This window comes from Neophocaena asiaeorientalis, unplaced genomic scaffold (genome assembly GCF_003031525.2).
Source record: "Neophocaena asiaeorientalis asiaeorientalis breed wild unplaced genomic scaffold, Neophocaena_asiaeorientalis_V1.1 scaffold46, whole genome shotgun sequence".
NCBI lineage: Eukaryota > Metazoa > Chordata > Mammalia > Artiodactyla > Phocoenidae > Neophocaena > Neophocaena asiaeorientalis.
In genome coordinates, this window is record NW_020175393.1 from 11,573,703 (window position 1) to 11,594,291 (window position 20,589).

The window sequence follows — 20,589 nt, forward strand, 5'->3', positions numbered from 1 at the left end:
CCACTAAAAGTTTGAAAAAAGTTGAAGCATACAGTATTAGAAAACACACTAAACAGATTAGGATTTCTTGGTCTGGGAGAAGCTTAAGACTAAGAAGGAACACGATTCAGGTTAAATGATTGTAAAGGGTATCAAAGCGACCGGCGCAGATATGGTCTCCAAATGGCAGACTTCAAAACTACAGGAAGCTTTCTAAAAATGGCCCTTTGCTAGAATAAGAGGTTATGGGCTGGAAACATAAATACAGAATGAAGGCTCAGTAAAGTAGATGCTTTAACAGTGGTGAACATTTATTGGGTTCTTTCCATGTGCTAAGCTCTTTCCTACATTACCTCATTTAATCTTTAAAACAAATTTAAGAGGGAGCTCTTCTTATTTATTCCCATTATACACGTTAGACACCTTGAAGTTAGATAGGTTATGTAATTCGTCCAATATCACACCGGCCAGACGTTGGGGAGCTGGGACTGTTGAGGCCTCATTCACAGGGTATTAGAGAAGCCCTGGGGTGCTTGGAGACCATTATTATTATTATTATTATTTTTTAAAGATTACTGTTGCCTTTTAAAATTCCTTACACTAGATCTAGTGAGCCCTATATGGCAGTTCTTGTGTTTTATTTTTCTTTAGTAACTCTCTCTTCTTAAGTAGGTCATTATCATAGAATCTTAGGACAGTGAACTTGGAAGAGAGATTGGCTGGCCTGTCCTCTGAGAAAGAAAAAAAAAAGAGAGAGAGATCGAGATCTTCTCACTTGTTTAAGGCTAGTGAGAAGTTCTTTTTGCTAATCTTGGATATCTTCAGGAAGGACCTCCACTCAAAGGAAAGCTATCCTTTGATAGACTGTTCTAGTATATATTCCAGCAGTCAGGAAGTTTATGTCAAAGCTAAAGCATCACCAATAACAAGTTCTTTTGTAGCCTAAGGGGAAGTTAGAGAAGGACTAATTACTACTTCATTATAAAATTCTGTTATTCACTCCAGCCACCCTGGGAGGTCCATGCAATGGTTATTTATTGAGCACCTACTGTGAGCCAGGCATTATACTGAATTGTGCTGAGTCTGATCTTGGAAATCTTCAAGACTTAACACTAGACAACCCAACCACCCTGGATAGTTTAGAGTCAGATTTTTAATTTTTTTGAATAATGATAATTAGCCACTTGCTGTATGTTATTTAATCCTTATGACACGCTCTGAGATAGTATCCCATTTTACAGATGAGGAAATTAAAGCTCAGCAACATTAAAAAACACCCCATGAAACACGGTAGGGCCTTGGCCACGTGATATGAGCTCCTAGAGAGAAGAATAATCATTTTCATATAGTACTTTACAAAAGGCTTTTACTTGTATTATTTCACCTAATTCTGTAAACAAAAATGATAGTAGTTATAATTATACTCACTTTACAGATAGCAATAATCATATCTATTTATTATATACTTAGTATGTGCCAAGAGTGTCAGATAACTTAGAAGTTAGGCCTTAGAAGAACACGGCCTTAAAGAAGGCCTAGTTCATGTAATGCTCACAGGAGCCCTAATAAGTGTCATGATTCCCATTTTACAGATGAGCCATTGAGGCCCCCAAAGTTTAAGTGACTTGCTCAGCAAAGTGAGGAGCTGTGATTCAAGCCTAGGCTTGTCTGCCCAGCCAGCACACGTGAGCACTTTGCTATGTTTACTTTACCATGTTATGCTGCTTCATTTTCCAGATGAGGAAACTGAGGTTCAGAGAGTTAGCTAATACAGCTGAGGTCATCCAGCTCACAGATAGCAGAGCTGGGACTCCAACTCAGATCCTCTCATCAGAAAGCCCCCTTCTTTCCCCCTGTACTGGCCTGCCTCTCAGCTTAAGGAGAAATGAAAGGCTGTATGTTACATCCAAGCTAAGTTCCCTGATTCCTTCGTGATATGTCTAAATGTCAATGATTTTAGTCATTCTTTAGATTTCTTTGTACTTTTCCCCCACTTGCAGGCAGAGAGCCCAATACTGCTGGCAACATGTTATAGTAGAGGGATGGAGATAGAGGTTAGACTACTTGCTCAGGGAGTCATCTGGTGATGTTAGATTAGAACTCAAATCCAAATTTGAGTCCCGTGTGCCCTGCTCATTTTGCTATGTGGTTCTTGTCCTTTCTGTCTATTGAAAATAGTGCTTGAGAGAAGGCCTTACTTTTGTGAAATTGCTTTCTGGTGCTGTAAGGAATGCATCTTTTTCCATCTGAAGATCATTTACCGTTTATCTGAATAGTGAATTACATTAATGGTTAAAGCAAGGAAGTATGGCTGTATCAGATATATAACAAGGACCGCTCACTCAGATTTGAAATGTTGCCGATCTATACAATGTCAGCCTTGAACATTTTAAAGCACAAAAGTTCATTACTTTAATGATCAAGCATCCTTTAGACTTCTGAAGGAAAATTTTCTGTTAACCATCTACAGTGCTATACTTTTATTCAAATTGCAAACTCAGGTAAATATTCCTTAAAATTGAGTTGGATGAAATTTTCCTATACATCTGTTGATACAGTAACGTTAGATAAATATCCAGATGTATTTAATTATTTTGACTCAAGAAAAGTATGTCCTATTTAGATAGTCTTTAAATAAAATATTTCTGAATGGAGCAAATAAACAAGAAATAGCTGAAACTAAATGGCTTTGTATAGAAAAACGGAGAGGCTTTAAAAGAGGCATCATCTCAGGAAAACCCATGTTTTGTTACACTCACTTTTATTTGTAGCAATAAACCTGAATTGACTTAAATATATTTATAGTTTTCAAAAATTAAGCTTCTCCTTTTCAGAGGCTCATAGGTGATATAGGAATAATTTAAAATTAGACCTATTCCAAATGTATTTACTCCAGTTCAGATGTGTTTTAACCATGGAACTATCCTCGTGTCACCAAGAGTTTTTCTAAAAGACAAGAATTAACACTTACTGAGTGCTTCCTATGCTAGCCCTCTCCACATAGTTTTCTCATGCAATTCCCACATCCCTGTGATTCATATATTATTACTCCCCCACCCCCTTTTACAGATTAGGAAACTGAGGTTCAGAGTCACTGAGTAATTAACCCAAGATCGCACAGCTAGAAAATAGAAGTCTCAGAACTTGAACCGAATTCTGCACATTCCAAAGTCCATGGCTATTCTAATATACAAAGCTGTCTTGAGAACAGCCTGGTATATGAGAGTGTTTAAGATTTTAAAAATGTGAAGTTAGAAAAAAAAATGATAAGAGAAATGTGCTTATGATTCTGTTTGTACCTCCAAGAAACTCCAGAGATAAATCAAAAGATGTTGCTGATTCTCAGCAGTTCACTCTAACCAGTTGGTAGCCCATTATCTTTATCGTTATAGTGACCGTAGGTAACACTAGGCCACATTCCAAACACGTGACATGTTTGAAACAGATTCCAATAGGATTGAAGACATTTCCCTGTTGTGTTTTGGATCATTTTCTTACTGTCAGAAGCTCATGTGCTTAACACTGAAACTGGATGGTGATGAAGCTTTTCAGTTCTTAGTTGGCTTTGAAATTAAGTTTTGTTTTTTTTCTTAAAGGTTATTTTCTGGCGTAGCTTTAGCATGAGAATAACATAACTGGCTCCCCTCTTTCCTCTTCTCCTTACATGCTGCCCCTTCTGTGCTCGTCTCTACCCCAGCCTCCTAAACCCCAGACTGGAAAGGGCACCCCCTCGACATGCCTGGAAAGAAAGCGAAACATGCTAAAATCATGGAATCATTTACAAACCAAAAAGCACGGCTGAAAGATAGTGGCTGGATGTGTAGCAGTAAAAGGCACAGTCTACCTGCTCTTTAATCAAATAAATCGTTCCCAAATTTTCTAACTTTTTAAAAAAGAGATAAGTAATACCTATTCATTGGAGTAATATTAAAAAACATACAGGAAATACAGAAAATAAATTAAATGGAATTCAACTTTGTGACGATAACCAAAGCAGATTGTTTTCTTAAATGACAGGCTTTCCAAATAGAAATATTTACGTGTGAGAGAGACAAATAGTCCTTACACACGATCCATTTTGTTACTTTCATAGAGACGCGAAGTCTAGAAAGCTCTGTGCCCTAGGGGGCCTGCAAGGGTGGAGTTGTGGGAAATAGACCGTCCTTGTATACTCTGATTTTCCCCTGCTTTATCCTTTCTGAGTCTGGGGTTGTGTGTTCGAAGGCCACAGAGGCTGGTGTGCTAAAGACGTTTCTTCTTTGCCCAGATCCCAGGCAGACGCAGTCTTCCCCACCGTGGTCCTACGACCAGTCCTACCCCTCGTACCTGAGCCAGATGACGCCCCCGTCCATTCACTCCACCACCCCGCTGTCCTCCACCCGGGGCACCGGGCTGCCTGCCATCACCGACGTGCCCAGGCGCATTTCAGGTAAAGACCACACTTGAACTCAAAACCCACTCCGGTGCAGGGGTGGGGTTGGGACTGCGGGACGAGCCCAGCTGTCTCAGCTACACTCACAGTAACTCTCCATCAGAGGCATGTGGACAAGGGTCTGACAGCTGCAAACCAGGTCTTCTGAATTATGGGGCTACTGAGTGCTTGAACTTAAATTGAAGTCAAGAGACTGCAAGTCCACCAGAGATGGCATCCTTGTCTAAGATGACACTCAGTGCCCTCCCAGTTTCAGTCCCACTGAATTGCATGCCCTTTGGTTGGCTCTGTCTCCTAACTGGGACCTTCTCCTGAGGGTCTTGTACCAGGCCTTCCTCTGCTTGTGTTCCTTTCTGTTCCTAACGTCTGCCTGAAAGCCAAATGACAGCCTGAAGGCACAGCCCTCCGTTTCTAGAGGCTCTTAAATCCCAGGAGTCCCAGGTAGCCAGTTCTGAGGGAGAGCGCCTGCAAACTTCAGATCCTTGCCAGACATGTGTCACTCCAAGTGCAGTGGGGCTGTAAGAGTCTTAAAAGGCCATGTATGGCCTCTGAGCGGCCAGCTCAAGACCGAGGCAGCCTCTCCACGAATCACACAGCTCACTGCTGTTGCTGTCAACGTGGCAGCCCTGGGGCTCACACACCCCCTCTTCCAAAGGCACCACAAAATTCTGTGACTCATGGTGGCAGCGTGTGTGATTAACATCCTGGCTGCCCCTCTCTCTCATGGAGAATTCATCCCAGGGAGCCAGAGAGTATCCACGAAGATGTCAGACTGACAAGTGGAGGAAAGTTAAAGGCTCTTGGCCAACCATATGAGTCCTGTGAATAAGAAAAAAAAATCTGTCATCCACCCCTTGACATCCAGACCGCAGCCCTGCCCCCATCAGTACAGAAGCAGCCCCCCAGAGGCACACACAGTTGGATCCTCTATTCGCCAGACACTCTCCTCAGCGTTCGGGCGCCATGCACCTGTTTGACTCCTGGCCAGGTTAATGCCTTTCTTTCTTTCTCTTTGTGTTTCTGTCTCTGTTTTCTCTCCCTCTCTCATTTTCTGCAAAGCTCGAAGCCGGTACTCACTCCGCTGAGTTGCACCACTGGCAAGCTGACGGGCCGCCAGCAGGCTTGCAGGTTGTGACTAGCTCAGACTCCTTTATTTCTTTCAACTTGGGAGGAGGGAAGGCTTTGTTTCTCAAGCAAATAGCAGGAAAGGGCTCTCTGGTCCTAATGCCTTCACATTTTCTGCCACAGACGGACTCCCATAGGGGTGAGTAGGGAAAGAAGGGGTGGGGGAGGGAAACCTCAAGAGTCTTTGGAAAACCACGTGACCACTTTTCATTCTGACCGCTGTTCTTATTGTCATGAATCACATGATATTTGTTGGGGAAGTGTGCAGAGTATAGAATTTTAGTGATCATTTCCCTTGACTGGAATGACTCCCTCCCATTGGCAAACATCAGTTAACGACACAGGAAAGGATGAGGAAGGTACGGGGGCGGGTAACCAGGGCTGACGCGGGATCGTAGGTATAGTGTTGGGTGGTGGGTGTTGAGTTAGTTCTGGTCATTCCTTCTGTAGTTTAGACTGAGTCCGTTTTGTCTTACACGGGGCCAAGGTGACACTTGGCCGGGACAGATTTGTGCAAACTTGGTTTCTGTTTAGGGTCCTCTGGGGCTTCCGTCTGTCCAACCCTCTGTGGCTGAAGCAGATTTTGCTGTTTGTCCTCTGGCAGTACCTGGAGGGAAAAAAAAAAAAAAAAAACAAAAAAAACCTCAGGGAGTGATCGCAGCCTTAGAGACACTTATCTCCAGCATTTTCTCGCTGAGGTGTATTCGCATGTGAATTCAGTGGGAAAACGGTTGAAAGTAACACTGAAAATGGCATTTTATCACTTACATGTGTGATACGGAGCAGCCAGATTATTTGGAGGCAATGTACTGATAATTAATTGAAACATTTCCATAAACGAACACAACACAGCTTTTCTCATTTCACAGAGGAGACAGAAACTGGTTAATTACCCAGCCGTATATTGATCTGAGGCCAATGGTGGGAACGGGCCTCTGCTTTAAACTAGTTTGAGACTGAGTTTAGTCCAGTTTTTTTCCTCCCACCCCAAACATCTCTATGAGTTGTTCCTGGCAAAGTAACATGGTGCCAGGGTGGGAGGTTCTGTATAAACATTAAAGCGAAGAGAACAGAAAATCCTTCTTGTCAGCAGTAGGGAATCAGGAAGAAAGAACTAGAAGTGGACTGTAAGGGAACTAGAGGAGCCTTGCTTTTTCTGACCTTGCTCTTGGGTGTGGGCCTGTGTCTGCAGCCCAGGGCGCTGCCTGGTGGACTAGGGGACCAAATCATCTGGAGTGAGCCCCATTTTCAGTTCCCTGGGGACTGGTCCTAGGACACTTCTTGGAGAGGAGCCTGTCTCATAAGTTCTCAGGTACCAAGTTGCGTACTCTCTTCTTCTTATTCCCCTCAATATCTAAAGGTATCCCTAAGTTCCAGGATGCTATGTCTCTGTAACACGGGCAGCTAAAATATTAACCTCTGTCTCCATCTCCAAGTAGCTCTGTGTTCACTTTTTAAGATGCTTTCCAGAACAGTTCCTGTTTTACTGTGTAGAGACATCAGTTCTCATCTCGCTATATGAAGGGATACACAAAACATTCTCAAGTGATCTTGGGTGAGAAAGAATAAAATTCCTCACTTATACAGTAGGGTTGGAGGTTCAGACCCAGGTTTGAATTCTAACTCACACATATATCAGGCAAGTTTCTTACATCTCAGAAACTTAGTTTTATTATTTGTCAAACAGGGATATAATATTTATCTCTTGGGGTTACTGTGAGGATTAAATGAGATGCTTAGTGTAAAGTGCCTAGGGCAGGCCTGACACACAATATGTGCCAAACAGATTGTAGCTGAGATGATGAAGCTAACATTGTTTTGTAAAAATTGTATGTCTGTATATAATTTGTAGGCAAGTCCTGGTTTAAATGAATCAGTAGGTAAAAATCTAAACTTTTAAAGGGATTATTTGCTTTCTAAAATGGATGGCTACAGAGTATATTTAAAACAAAAATCACCATGAAATATTTAAACAAGTTAATACTCATATGACATTCATAAAGCACTTAACACAGTGCCTAACACATAGAAGTACTCAATAAATGTTTGTCATTATTATTATTATTCCATAGACTTATAAATTTTTATAGAGCTAAAAGCAGTTGGGAGCCATTCACAAAAACTCAATAAAGCACTAAGAGAATATAACTATTCAGTTATAGTGTCAGAAAATAGAAGATGTTAAATTACACTTAGATGTAACTAGGCGTGCTAAGGTTCTTTTCCAAGGAGTCATAGGAATAAAGGGGACCAGAAAGATCTTTCAGAAAGAAATATTCCTAAAGAAATTCCGTTTCATCCTAAAAGACCATTGCAAAGGAAGACCATGATTTAATCTGTTTAAAGACCTTCAGAGAATCCAATTTTACAACTTCTTTTTTGTTACCCTTTCTTCTGAGTAATTTTTCAAGTGCGGCTACAAATGCTCAAACTTAATGAATTATGATAATGACAATGGTATTATACCACATAGCTCCTGTAGTCTCCCTCAAATTCTTTATGGAAGCAAGGAGTAAATAAAATAAGATGATAAAGATACATCACTAACATTCTCTACTTTATCGCAAAGAAAGATACAAACCCAGGTATCTTGAAGTTCACGGGGGCAGTACAAAGATTCAGAAAATATTTCCTTAACCTTGAGTGGCCTTCAATAGTATAACAAGAACAATAGCAGTGGTTATAAGTTATGGCTGAACAGTAAATTATTGTCGTCTGGTTGACTAATAGGGTCTACCTTATTGTATTGAGTTTAGTTCATATCCAGCCGAATTATAAAAATCAAGCAGAAACCAGTCTAGAGATACCTAGTGCAGCAGAAGCCCTGTAGGGGTTGGTTCCCCTCCCCACCATACTTACTGTGGTAAAGTATGGCCTTATCACATAATAATCTGTATTTAAGTGGCACCCCCCGATCCCCAGAGATTTTATACATTATCTCATTTCATCTTATATGATCCTAAAAGAAGATTCACTACACAGAGGTAGCCAAAGTTATTTCTCACTGATTCTATTAAAGAGCAAGGTGTGTGGCAAGACAAGCAGGGAACCTTGACAACAAACCAAACCGTTGCCTGGCTTCATCATTGTAGTATTTTCACCCATGGCATTTTTGATGTTCAAAGCACTTGTGAGGCTTAACACAAAGGTGATAATTACTTTTCTGGAGCTCATTAAAAAATAGTACGTAGATAAATAATTACTGACTTTCAAAATGTAGTTTATGTAATTATACTCTTAGGAAAAGAAGCACAGCTGTTTATTGAGTCTTATTCTTTGACTGGTGGGTAAGAGTGTGAGCTATTGGTAGCCTCCTAGCAGAGACTGTACGTTGGGTTGGTTACTCACTGCAAATAACTCCTCCTCGCCCCACCCATCTGAGTGAAGTATCTTAGATTAACCTAAGTCTGTACCACTCTTTGGCATACACGAGGTGGAAGGGGTTTATACAGGCATTTTTCTGCAGTCTTGGTCATTGTGCCCATGGACCTCTCTGATCCTTTCTGGAGGTCTCTTAGTGTGGTAGGATACATGAATTAGAGATGCAAGGTCGTACACATTGGCTGCCTCAGGTACCCTGGGAGAGGCCAATACAGGTTGTGTGGATGATTTTTCTCTGCAACTGTAGGATCATTTTACATGAGACAGAGTTAAGAACTGTAATCTTTTTGAAGGGTTTTTTTTTTTCCTGTTTAAGCAAATAGTCTTGAATTCCTTCTTTCAAGATATTTAAATATCGACGAATTCCACTTAATCAACTGTACAGGACTATTAAAGATGTCTCAATTTTTATGACTCTTAGTCGCTCAACTCTAATATTTCCAAAGAGCAGCAGAGAATGGAATAGGGATTAGTCTAATAAAAAGTTCCTAAAAATTATTTTATTACTACCACAAAATCTAGAAACTGCAGTGGAAAAACTCCATGTCCTCACTCAAGGTCTAGCGGGAGGATTGTTTCATGTCATTTCAAAGCCGGAGGTGTTTGAGGTAGTTCATTTTTTAAATGTCGCTTATAGCCGAGTTTCTGTCAGCTCCCCTGGTTGAGGGTTTGGAACCAGCAGCTTCAGTAATGTTTCAAGTATATGTGGACATTAATTTTAGCAGGGCCACTCAACTCACAGGAGGGAGTGATGCCTTAAGAGAGGTAAAAAGGAAAACTCCAGCAATTAATACTAATAAACCAGAAAGTTAAAGCAACTATAATAAAACACTAGACCATCTCCTTTTTTTTTTACTGTAGAACCCTTCCTTTCTTAAGACCCACCTATTTGGTAGACACACCTCTGCCATCGCAGCCATGGGCAAGTAATTAAGTTTAATAGGAGCCACTCTTATTTTGAAGACGTTCTCTGTTTAAAGCCACAGAGGGGGAAGTTATTAAATTTAATGGACCCTAAACAAAGGCAAGCCCTGTGTTACCAATTGAACATTCAATATTCTTCCCTATAACATTGACTGTGATCGGTTGGGTTCTTTTTGCATTCCGTAAGTTGCAGTTCATCTTGCTTTCTTTAGAAATGGGCTATTTTCTGACATGAGCAGAGGATATTTTTTATCTTACTGCTGTAGGCCCAGTTTTCCAGGGCCTCCCTGGACCTCAGTTGAGCATAACTTTTGAGTTACTGGTGCTGAGGATGCAAGAAGTGGTTTCCGTTCCTACGACATCAGTGGGGGATAGTTGGCCCAGCTCACAAAGTTGACTAAACTTGGTTGTATGACTAGTTACTGCTACTTGTAGCTAGACTGAGCTACCGAAGCACAGAATGAAACCTGTGTACACGGTTCGACTCTGACTTTATACGTGGTTCTTGTCAGTCGTTTCTATGACGATGTATTTTTGATACATGTACAACCACCCACATATGGAGAAAAGACTCAGTAATGAAAGCAATCATGCTTATGCAGGGATGGCAAAGACATGGTGACACATTTTATTGAAAGGTTTGCTCTAATCCCTTTCTTTTCATAGAAGAAAGCTTGGGAGCTTGAACCTAGCTTCACCAAAAGTATTAAAGTTAATTTTTGAATGACACAGTGGCTTCTGTGGTTCACTGTGATCTGAGAAGAGGGTGGAGACAGTTGAACCAAGGAAACCTGAGTTTTAGTTTCACTGTCACTAAAGACTCTTTGCACTGTTCTCAGGTGTGTCAGTTAAGTTATTGTGCCTCAATGGTCCTGTGTAAGTGAATTACACAAAATTGCCCACCTACGTGTCTCAGAGCTTCTGCAGGGAGTACGATCATGTCTGTCCAGGGATTTGTTGTTCTTAGGACTTTTGGTAAAGAAAGCTTGCCTGACCTGATAAATGCTAGTGGAAGAACTAAGTTATGTCATTAGCTTCAAAAGAGTAGGAACATGCTATCATATATATTTGTTTTCAAATGAATGCTCTGTTTTTTAGAGCAGTTTTAGATTTACAGAACAATTGAGCATAAGGTGCAGAGTTCCTATATCTCTCCCCCACACCATCCCCACTGGCCACTTTTTCATATTATTAACATCTTGCATTTGTGTGGTACAATTGATGAACCAATATTGATGTATTATCGTTAACTAAAGTCCATAGTTTACATTAGGGTTCACTCTCAGTGTTGTGTACTCCTGTGGATTTTGCCAAATGCATAGTGCCATGCAGCCACCATTACAGAATCACAGAGAATAGTTTCATTGCCCTAAAAAAATCTCCTGTGCTCCACCTACTTCTCCTTCCCCAACTGCCCCCCAGCCCCTGGCAACCACTGATCTTTTTCCTGTCTCTATATTTTTGCCTTTTCCAGAATATCATATAATTGGCCTTTTCAGTATGTAGCCTTTTCAGACTGGATTCTTTCACTTGGCAGTGTGCATTTAAGATTCCTCTGTATCTTTTCATGGCTAGATAGCTCATTTCTTTTTACTACTGAATGGGATTCCATTGTAAGGATGTTATTAAATTTTATAAAAACATCCAGACTGTTCTCCCTGCACCTCTGAATACTACCACCCCATTTCCTTTTGTTACTGACTTAGTGATATTTCTTTTTAGAAAGCATTTCATGCATTCCTACCTGGGGGAACAAGTCCTCTGTCTCAGCAACTGTCCCCAAATGGTCCAGATTATGGTTTTCCTTATCTTTGGCCCATTTTTAAAAAAAAATATTTATTCATTTTATTTATTTATATTTTTTGCTGCATCGGGTTGCAGCACGCTGCTCAGGCTCTTCGTTATGGCACGCGGGCTTCTCTCTAGTTGTGGCATGCGTATTTTCTCTCCCTAGTTGTGGCACAAGGGCTCCAGGGCGCATGAGCTCTCTAGTTGAGGCGGCTTAGTTGCCCCGCGGCATGTGGGATCTTAGTTCCATGACCAGGGATCAAACCCACGTGCCCTGCGTTGTAAGGTGGATTCTTTACCACTGGACCACCAGGAAAGTCCCTGGCCCTATTTTATTTTATTTTATGTTTAAAATTTATTTATTATTATTTTTTGCGATACGCGGGCCTCTCACCGTTGTGGCCTCTCCCGTTGCGGAGCACAGGCTCCGGACGCGCAAGCTCAGCGGCCATGGCTCACGGGCCCAGCCGCCCCGCGGCATGTGGGATCTTCCCGGACCGAGGCACGAACCCGTGTCCCCTGCATCGGCAGGCGGACTCTCAACCACTGCGCCACCAGGGAAGCCCCTTGGCCCATATTTTAATTAAAATATTTTTCTTTGGTTTTGCCCATAGAAACATTTACCTTTAGGTGGTCGTTCCCATCAATTCAAGTACAGCACAGACCCAAGCTAAAAAATACCAATCCATTTATGTTATGGATTGATAGCTGCCTCCACAAATACTCAGCTCTTCTAGGTAAAGGATGCTCCTTTTCTCCTAAGAGTGGCTGGCATTCCTCAAGTATCCCTCATACTTGCGGGCCAGCCCATTTCTCTGCATTGGCTGGACAGGGCCCGACTGATCCTTCTTCAGGCATCCTCTTCCCAACCACCACTTTCCTCCAAGTGAATCACTCTCTCCTCCATTTCTCGTCCCTGTACTTTGGGCACATCTCTAATGTGTATGTATTTTCCTTTAGTAATAATTTCATTATATGCCTTTCCCCTTTCGTAGAAGATAGGCTTCTCCAAGGGCAGGACTGTGTCTCACACATCCTTGCATGGGATATTGGTGCATAGTAGGTGCTCAGTGAATGTTTAATGGAAAAAATATTAGTGGAAAAGACAATAGAAAAAAAAAAGGAAGATTGGCATGTAGGAAAAAATGGAAGAAGAAAGGGAAAAAGGAGAACGAAGATTTTATTCACCTGGGAAAACAAATAAAGGACAAAACAAGAGAAACTTTTATGACTGATAAGGACAGGAAATAGCACAGTAAGAGTATGCATGAGCACTGTATATTTTTATTTCCAAGTCTCTTTGCAATGTGTTTCGCATTTAGAACGCATATCAAGACTGCATCTGTTTCCAGTACTTGCTGCTAACAGTTAGTAATCATGCCAAAACATACTTTAGATCCAGCTTGAAACCAAATGATCAAATAGAGTTTTTGATTTCTAATTTAGAGTCTGACATTAATTATAGCCGTCATGTAATAAAGTGTCAAAATCTTTCTGAGAAAACGATAGAAATTATATTAACTAAGCCATAAAGTGAAGCAAAATTATTCCTCCAAAACAAAGCAAGAGATCTGGTTTGGACAACTGTCATTTCTCACAAAGTCTTCTGAATTTTTCCTGTTTTCACCTATTCTTCCCCCCCGCCCTTTTTAAACTCTTGCCGTATGATGGGGTTTGGTGACACATCACCTCACCGTCCTGGTCAGTGGTCTCTGGGCAAACTACACTTTCTCAGTGGCCCTCTTAATGCCTGGCATCGAGAACCAGACTTCTTTATTCTTGGCCCCTGCTGGTGCCAGCTAACGTGGTCTTGGTTCTTTGGTGGCCATGTTACACTGTTTTCTCATATTTGCCACTTCCTGTCAAGCTGCGCTTCTCCCATTTCTAACTTCTGCAGTTTGTTTTTTTTTTTTTTTAGATCCAAGTATAGTAATTTATAGTTCTTCCTGTTAGGTTTTATTTTATTTAATTCAGGTAATAGTTTCTACCTGTCAAGAACTTTGGATTTTTATTAATGTCACCCAATATATTAGTAGTCTCTTGCTTTCTTTCCAACCTAAAGTGTCTTTCTTCAATTCATTTCAGCCATTTCAAGTCGGGTCAACAGATACTTAGTATGTGACTTAAAATGTGCTTAGGCAGGCAGTGAATAAAAGCAAAACAGAAGACATCATCTCTGCCTTCAGGAAGGTTTCAGTCTCATTCAGAAGACATGATGGGAATATGAAACGGTTACATTATGATACCAGCTCGTGTGGATGCCAGAATATGCAAAAACTGCTCAGGATTTTCGTGAAAGGAAATCTCTTTTGCCCCTGCATAAACTTAAAGTCTTCTCCTTTAGGAAATTAAAATTCAATTCCATTCTGCTCAGATTATATTTTTACTCTGAATTGCTTCAACAATTACGTTTTCAGCTGAAAAAAAAAATGACACTTGTTGACACGTGTGGTTTCATAATGTTTCTTAAGATATGACAAGAACATATAAGGCCTTGTCTTTTCCCAGCTAGATTGAAAGCTTCCTTTAGGCCAAGGACCTGGCCTTCTAATCCTTTGCTACCTCTGTTACCCTCTCTCTGCTCTGCATGTAGATGCTCATGGGAAGTCCGTGCCTGAAGAAGAAAAGTCTACCCAGTAGTCCGGGCTGCATGCCTCAGGGTTAACTATGCTCTGACCATTAGGAATTGGCTAATGGATCTAGAAGTGGGGCTGTATAGGAGACTAAGGATAATTGTCATTTACCTTAATTTCATATTCTGTATACACACATATGGTCCTAGCACATAATTATGTTATAGAATTTTCCACTGTCTCTTTTAAAGTGAAGGAACACTGTTAGATATGTGCTCTAACATATACATGCATATGTGCATGTATTTACCTATTCATTCCATTTAGAATGAAAATACATGTGAATATTCTTAACGGGTCTCTTATTTGGGATAATCCTAAATATCAACCAAGCTACTACTTACTTTTTTTCAGGAAAAATACATTATTAGTATTATTTTGTTACCTTATTGAGCACTGCTTTCTCAGGAAATATTACTTGATCAGTGCTGGTAGAAAAAGGGAAAGAGAAACTGCATGATTATATTAAGTTAGTTTTTAGGTTTGTTAATATGTGGAAATAGTTATAAGGGAGAACTCAGAAAGATATAACTAAACAAGTAAAAAGCTTTTGAATAATTTAAATTCTGTATGATACAACATAGATTACAGCCCTTAAATTTGAATTGTTCCAAGTTTTTGGGTAGTATTTTATTTCAACAGTTCATTTTCATAAAACAAATAGGAAGGCATATATTATTAAATTGGGTTGGAACATAAGTCACTTGGTCTGAGGTAAATCTAGGATCCCATTTGACTAAACTGTCCAAATTATTATTTTTTTGATGTGACTCTCAAGAAATTCATGAATGTCAAGTCTATGAACATCATGTAAATTAAAATACTGCTCAGGCAATATTGTCCCTGAATATCTCAAAGGATTTCTTCCACAGGAAGGTGTCATATCTTTTCCGGAGAGACTTTCACCTTAAGTGACCAGCTTAGAAACAGCCAAGCATGGGGGACTGGGATAAGACCAATGTTTCTGTATTCAGACGTTGGCTACAGCTGTCTCCAACCCAAATGGTCACCATTCCAGCTTCCTGTTGTAATTAATAATAATGTTATCATTAATGGAATAATAATAACAAGTATAAGGATGGTTATAAACACTCCACCCTATGCCAAGGAGAGCAGTGATTCATAATAAATCAGTAATAAACCCATTGATGTGGATACAATAAATCCACATGTAATTAAGAAGAACCCTTTCTAAATAACAACTACAGAGGAAATAAAAACAGGCTTGGAAAAGAGGAAAAAGTCTGATAATACTGTTGTGGTACTCATCATCAAAAATAACAAAGCTGTAAGCTCCCAACCTACACCTTGGGAAAACAGTGATTCTCAGTATTGCTTAAAGGAGTGGTGGAGAACTGGCCTTAAAGATTCCGAAAAGAAGGGGCTTCCCTGGTGGCGCAGTGGTTGAGAGTCTGCCTGCCGATGCAGGGGACACGGGTTCGTGCCCCGGTCCAGGAAGATCCCATATGCCGCGGATCGGCTGGGCCCGTGAGCCATGGCCACTGAGCCTGCACATCCGGAGCCTGTGCTCCGCAGCGGGAGAGGCCACAACAGTGATAGGCCCGCGTACCGCAAAAAAAAAAAAAAAAATTCCAAAAAGGAAAGAGTTTGACTCCCTGGGCAGTTAATAGAACAAGTTCCATTTTTTCTGACCTTAGAAGTTTATAGGTTGTCAAGAGTACCATACCTTTGAAGCATTAGCTGAGTCTTGGTTTTCGATCCACTCTCTCTTTTAATTGGCGCATTTAGACCATTGACATTTAAAGTGATTATTGATATAGTTGGAATAACATCTACCACATTTGTTACTCTTTTCTTTTTATTGCCCTTGCTATTTATCTGATTTTTGCCTGCCACTCTTTTCTGCCTTTTGTGGTTTTAATTGAGTGTTTTATATGATCCTCTTTTCTCTCCTTTCTTAGCATATCAGTTCTACTTCTTCTTTAACCTTTTTTTAGTGGTTGCCCTAGAGTTTGCAGTGTACATTTATGACTACTCCGAGTCTTTCAATAACACCATACCACTTCATGGGTATTGTGAGTACCTCACAATATATAAACATCTGTGTGTAGGTTTTGCGTGGACGTAAGTTTTCACCTCCTTTGGGTAAATGCCGAGGAGTTCAGTTGCCTCATCGCATGGTAAATGTATGCTTAGTTTTGTAAGAAACGGCCACGCTGTCTCCCAAAGTGGCTGTACGTTTTGCATTCCCACCAGCAATGAAAGGGATTTCCCATTGCTCTACATAATCTCTGTGTGCCTTTATATTTAAAGTGCCTTTCTTGTAGATAACATACAATTGGGTCTTTTTTTTTGATCCACTCTAACAGTCTCTGTCTTAATGGTGCATTTAGACCATTGACATTCAATGTGATTATTGATATAGTTGGATTAGTATCTCTTTGAAGGGCTAGTAAAGTCTTAAATAATCTTTTTAATCCAGCAAATGATTGAAGCATTTAAATTTGGGACACGCATCCCCAAAGAGAATAGAACCCAACAGTGATAAAGTAGCAGTTGTTCAATAAAATTGTGTTGAATTGACTTGGTTTATCAGAAAAACATTTCTTCTGAGGCCCAGGCATATGGCACAGTTATTAAACTCTCATAGCATCACTGGACGTGTGTTGGAAACAGCACTTGGCTAGGAATTGAGGAACCTGACACCTAATTTTGGATGTGCCTCTGAGTTCTTGAGCAGGTCACTTAACTTCCATGGGTCTTAGTTTCCTCAGGTGTGAAATGAGTTAGTTGGGCTAGATATTCGTGAAGCTTTGAATGTCTGTGATTCTAAATTAAGGCCTGAAAGCACATCAGAAAACTGGATACTGCCACTCATAATAAGAATAAAGGCTAGTATAGTATTTGATTTATGAACTAAATTTATAGGAATAACTACTACAGATGTCAGGGAAAGCTTTGTCTTGTGCTCCAGTTGATTCTGATGAGAAGCGACCTAAGATCAGGTTAATTAATGCCAAAGAACTTGACACTTGACCACAGCTGAGCTTCTGTACATGATGAAGCCTCACATATGTGTATGTGTGTCAGGGTCTGCAGACAGATTTTGAAACCCCAGCTTTAATTTAAAATTAAGGAACTTAATTTCATTGACATTTTACACACCCTTGCGTGGCTTTATGCAACTTTTCTGTGTTACACGCTCTTTACCAGAGGATGGTTATAATGAAGTGTACTTTATCTCACTGGAGAAATGCGAATCTTGTAAGCTAAAGGTTATTAAAACAAAAGGTGAATTTTGTAAATAACAGAATAAATGGGATCAGAGACCAGACTTTCTATATTAAAGAAATTAGATATATTTAGAGAAAATATGATTAGAATTATAACAAATTTGCTTTTAGTGATGTATTGCTATCATAGTGTTTTATGTCCACATGATAAAAATCTTTATTAATACGGTGATTAGTAAAAGCTCAGGGAGCTTTTTCTAATGGCGTATGACGTGGTGATTAAACATTCAGTCTTTGGAGCCAGGCTCCCTGGGTTTAAATCCAGGACTCTTCACTCACTAGCTGTGTGATCTTGGGTTTATTACTTAGCTTGTCCGTACCACAACTTTTCTATCTGTAAAATGGGCTAATAATAGTAATAATAATATCACCAATGTAGAAAGGTTGTTATGAGGACTCAAAGGTAGTTAATATATGTAAAGCCCTTAGAATAATGCCTGGCACTCAATACATGGTAGCTTTTCCTGGGGAAGGGTAGACAGTTGAAAATAAGAAAATATTATCTAGGGATATGTGCTGTGAAAAAAATAAAATAGGGTGATGTGATGCGGAAGAAGCATTTAAGCTGAGATCCAAATAGCCAGGAGGTGTAGCTCTGCCCCATCACCCCAGGCAGTGGGCAAGAAGAATGCCCAGTGGCTGGAGTGTGTAGAAGGTGAGATGCCGTCAGAGGGATGGGAACCAGGTCATGCAGGGCCTCGCTGGTCAGGATGAGACGTTTGGATTTGCAGGTACCTACAGTGATGAGCCACTGGCAGATTTTAAGCAAGGTCACGATAAAAATGGATTTCTATCTTTCAAAGGTCACTCTGGCTGTTTGGGGGAGAATTTTGTAGGAGCATGAGGGAGAAAGCAAGGGTGTGGCCAGGAGGCTGTGGCAGTCATGCTGGTGACAGGACGGTGCTTTATGCTTACCTGGAAGGGATGGGGATGGGGAGACTGCGGATTGGAGGCGGTATTTGCAAATACCCCTGTATCATCAAAATGTTTCAGTAATGCTCCCTCCACCCCAGTCATTGGTTTACTTTAAAAGGAATAGTACTGCATCTTATAAAACCGTAGTTAATGTTTAGACGCTGTTCATACACCCCAGAGTGAAGTGGTAATTCAGGAATTGCTTGATTTATTAGGTGAATACAGAACCACCCACCTGGAAAATTCAGGCCAGCAATCCATTTTGAGAGCTGAAATGTTTGGTTTGGTTGTTTTCATTGACACATTAATCTGATTATTTCCAGTAGCTCCCCTTCCTTGGCACCGTGCAAACCCCGACTACAGTGCAGTGAAGTGAAGTGCACTGATGAGATTAATTAGGAGGACTGACCCGCATTGTATGTCCTCCTCTTAAAATGTAGGTATTGTGTTTTTATGTCTTTCATGGCCTTTATATACTATATGCTATACACTGCTTTTAAGATGGAGTGAAATGCTGTGCAGGGGCTATTAGATGATCACAAGGGAAGCGTGTGTGGCAACAGCCCTGACGGGAGGAGACCCCTGGGCAAGGGGCTGGGGGTTCCTTACATCAGGCTTGCTAGCTCATCTCCTGCGTTTGAGACAAGGAAAGCTGGGTGAGCCACCAGTACTTGTGCTCACTGGGAATGGAGTCAACAACCCCGGACACCTGCCTCCCAGAGGACTGAGAAATGGGGACATGGCTTAAACTGGGAAGAACTTGAGTTGATAAGGGATGAGGGACTTGTTCTAAGCAGAATCTCATAAGCACAAACTAGGGTTAAAGGAGGAATCTTCAAACAGCTGAGACTCTTGTATAGAGTCACTGCTGTAGTCAGTGATCACTCCCTTCTCCAATCCTTTAACCGGGCCTTCAAGAGGGAGTCTTCCCTCCCCCCACCCCCAAACCTTCCATTTGTGGTTCTAGTAATTAGCTTCCAGATCTTACGAAGATATGAGCACTTTTGACATTGCCTGTTTGAAAAGCAACAAAAGTCCTGCTCTCCATGGACACCAGCGTCCTCTTCTTCCTGCAGTGCCAAGGTGCAGAGGGAGGTGTGTCCTGAAAACTGTTACCACCATTTGTTAGCTTGTTTTAAAGGAAAGGAGAGCAGTAAAATCAGAGTCTGGGGAGCATATTTCTCGGTGACCTGATCCACTTAAAATTTAGTTGATGGATTTATACTGAGTTTTGGAAGCTCAAAGGACCCAAAATAAGGTACGATTCAAAGGGCATCAGCATCTCCTGGGATGGGACATGTAGAATAATTCCAGGGGCTCTGAAAACTTGATGGATTGGACTTCCGGATAACAGGTGGGACATTTCTTTAGCTGTGGAAGCTCATTCTTAACCTTTCTCTCTGGCTTTGTCATTTAGAATAGAGCAGTCAAGGAAGATTGAAACCAAAAGACTCAGTGTAAGGAGGATGCAAAACCAGATTGAGAAACACCAAATAACAGGCCACTGGGGGAAAAAAAAATAGGCACTTTTTAAAAGGAATAAAACTTAAAGACAACAGGCTTGAGAAGGAGGGCTGTTTTCTCCCCAGGAGCCAGGTCTGAATCCTGATGGTCAGACTTGCTTCTTCCTCAAACGAGGGGTGGTCTTTTGTGTGTGTGTGTGTGTGTGTGTGTGTGTGTTGTTTTTTTTTTGCGGTATGCGGGCCTCTCACTGTTGTGGCCTCTCCCGTTGCAGAGCGCAGGCTCCGGATGCGCAGGCTCAGCGGCCATGGCTCACGGGCCCAGCCGCTCCGTGGCATGTGGGATCTTCCTGGACCGGGGCACGAACCCGTGTCCCCTGCATCGACAGGCGGACTCCCAACCACTGCGCCACCAGGGAAGCCCGAGGGGTGGTCTTGATCAGGCTCATGGTCCCTTCCAGTTTTAAGGCTTTGGTCCTGTTCTTTTTTGCTATAACTTTGCAGTATTGTGTTGAAAATCACTACAGAAGTGGGCAAGGAGATAGATAACTAGGCGTCTATTTAGGGACCTTGGAAATAGAAAACTGGCGTTGTGGTTGTGTTTCAGCCCCTGTGCAGACCTTCCAAGCTAGTATTTGAAGTGTCAGCTTGAAGCCACAGCTTATGCCCTGGGTCCCTGCAGGTGGCTTCGTGGCATT

General features: G+C 41.2%; 1 protein-coding gene across 6 annotated transcripts in view; it reads left to right on the top strand.

Moving 5' to 3' along the window:
* RUNX2 (RUNX family transcription factor 2) overlaps nt 1-20,589 on the top strand; it is a 126,351-nt gene that overhangs the window by 85,608 nt on the left and 20,154 nt on the right. For 5 of the 6 annotated variants that reach the window (XM_024765888.1, XM_024765885.1, XM_024765886.1 and 2 more), the window contains one exon: nt 4,247-4,408. The exons of the other annotated variant lie outside the window; for it this stretch is intronic. In XM_024765888.1, coding sequence (XP_024621656.1) covers nt 4,247-4,408 — 162 coding nt within the window. The remainder of the gene's footprint in view (nt 1-4,246; nt 4,409-20,589) is intronic. 6 annotated transcript variants of the gene reach the window in all.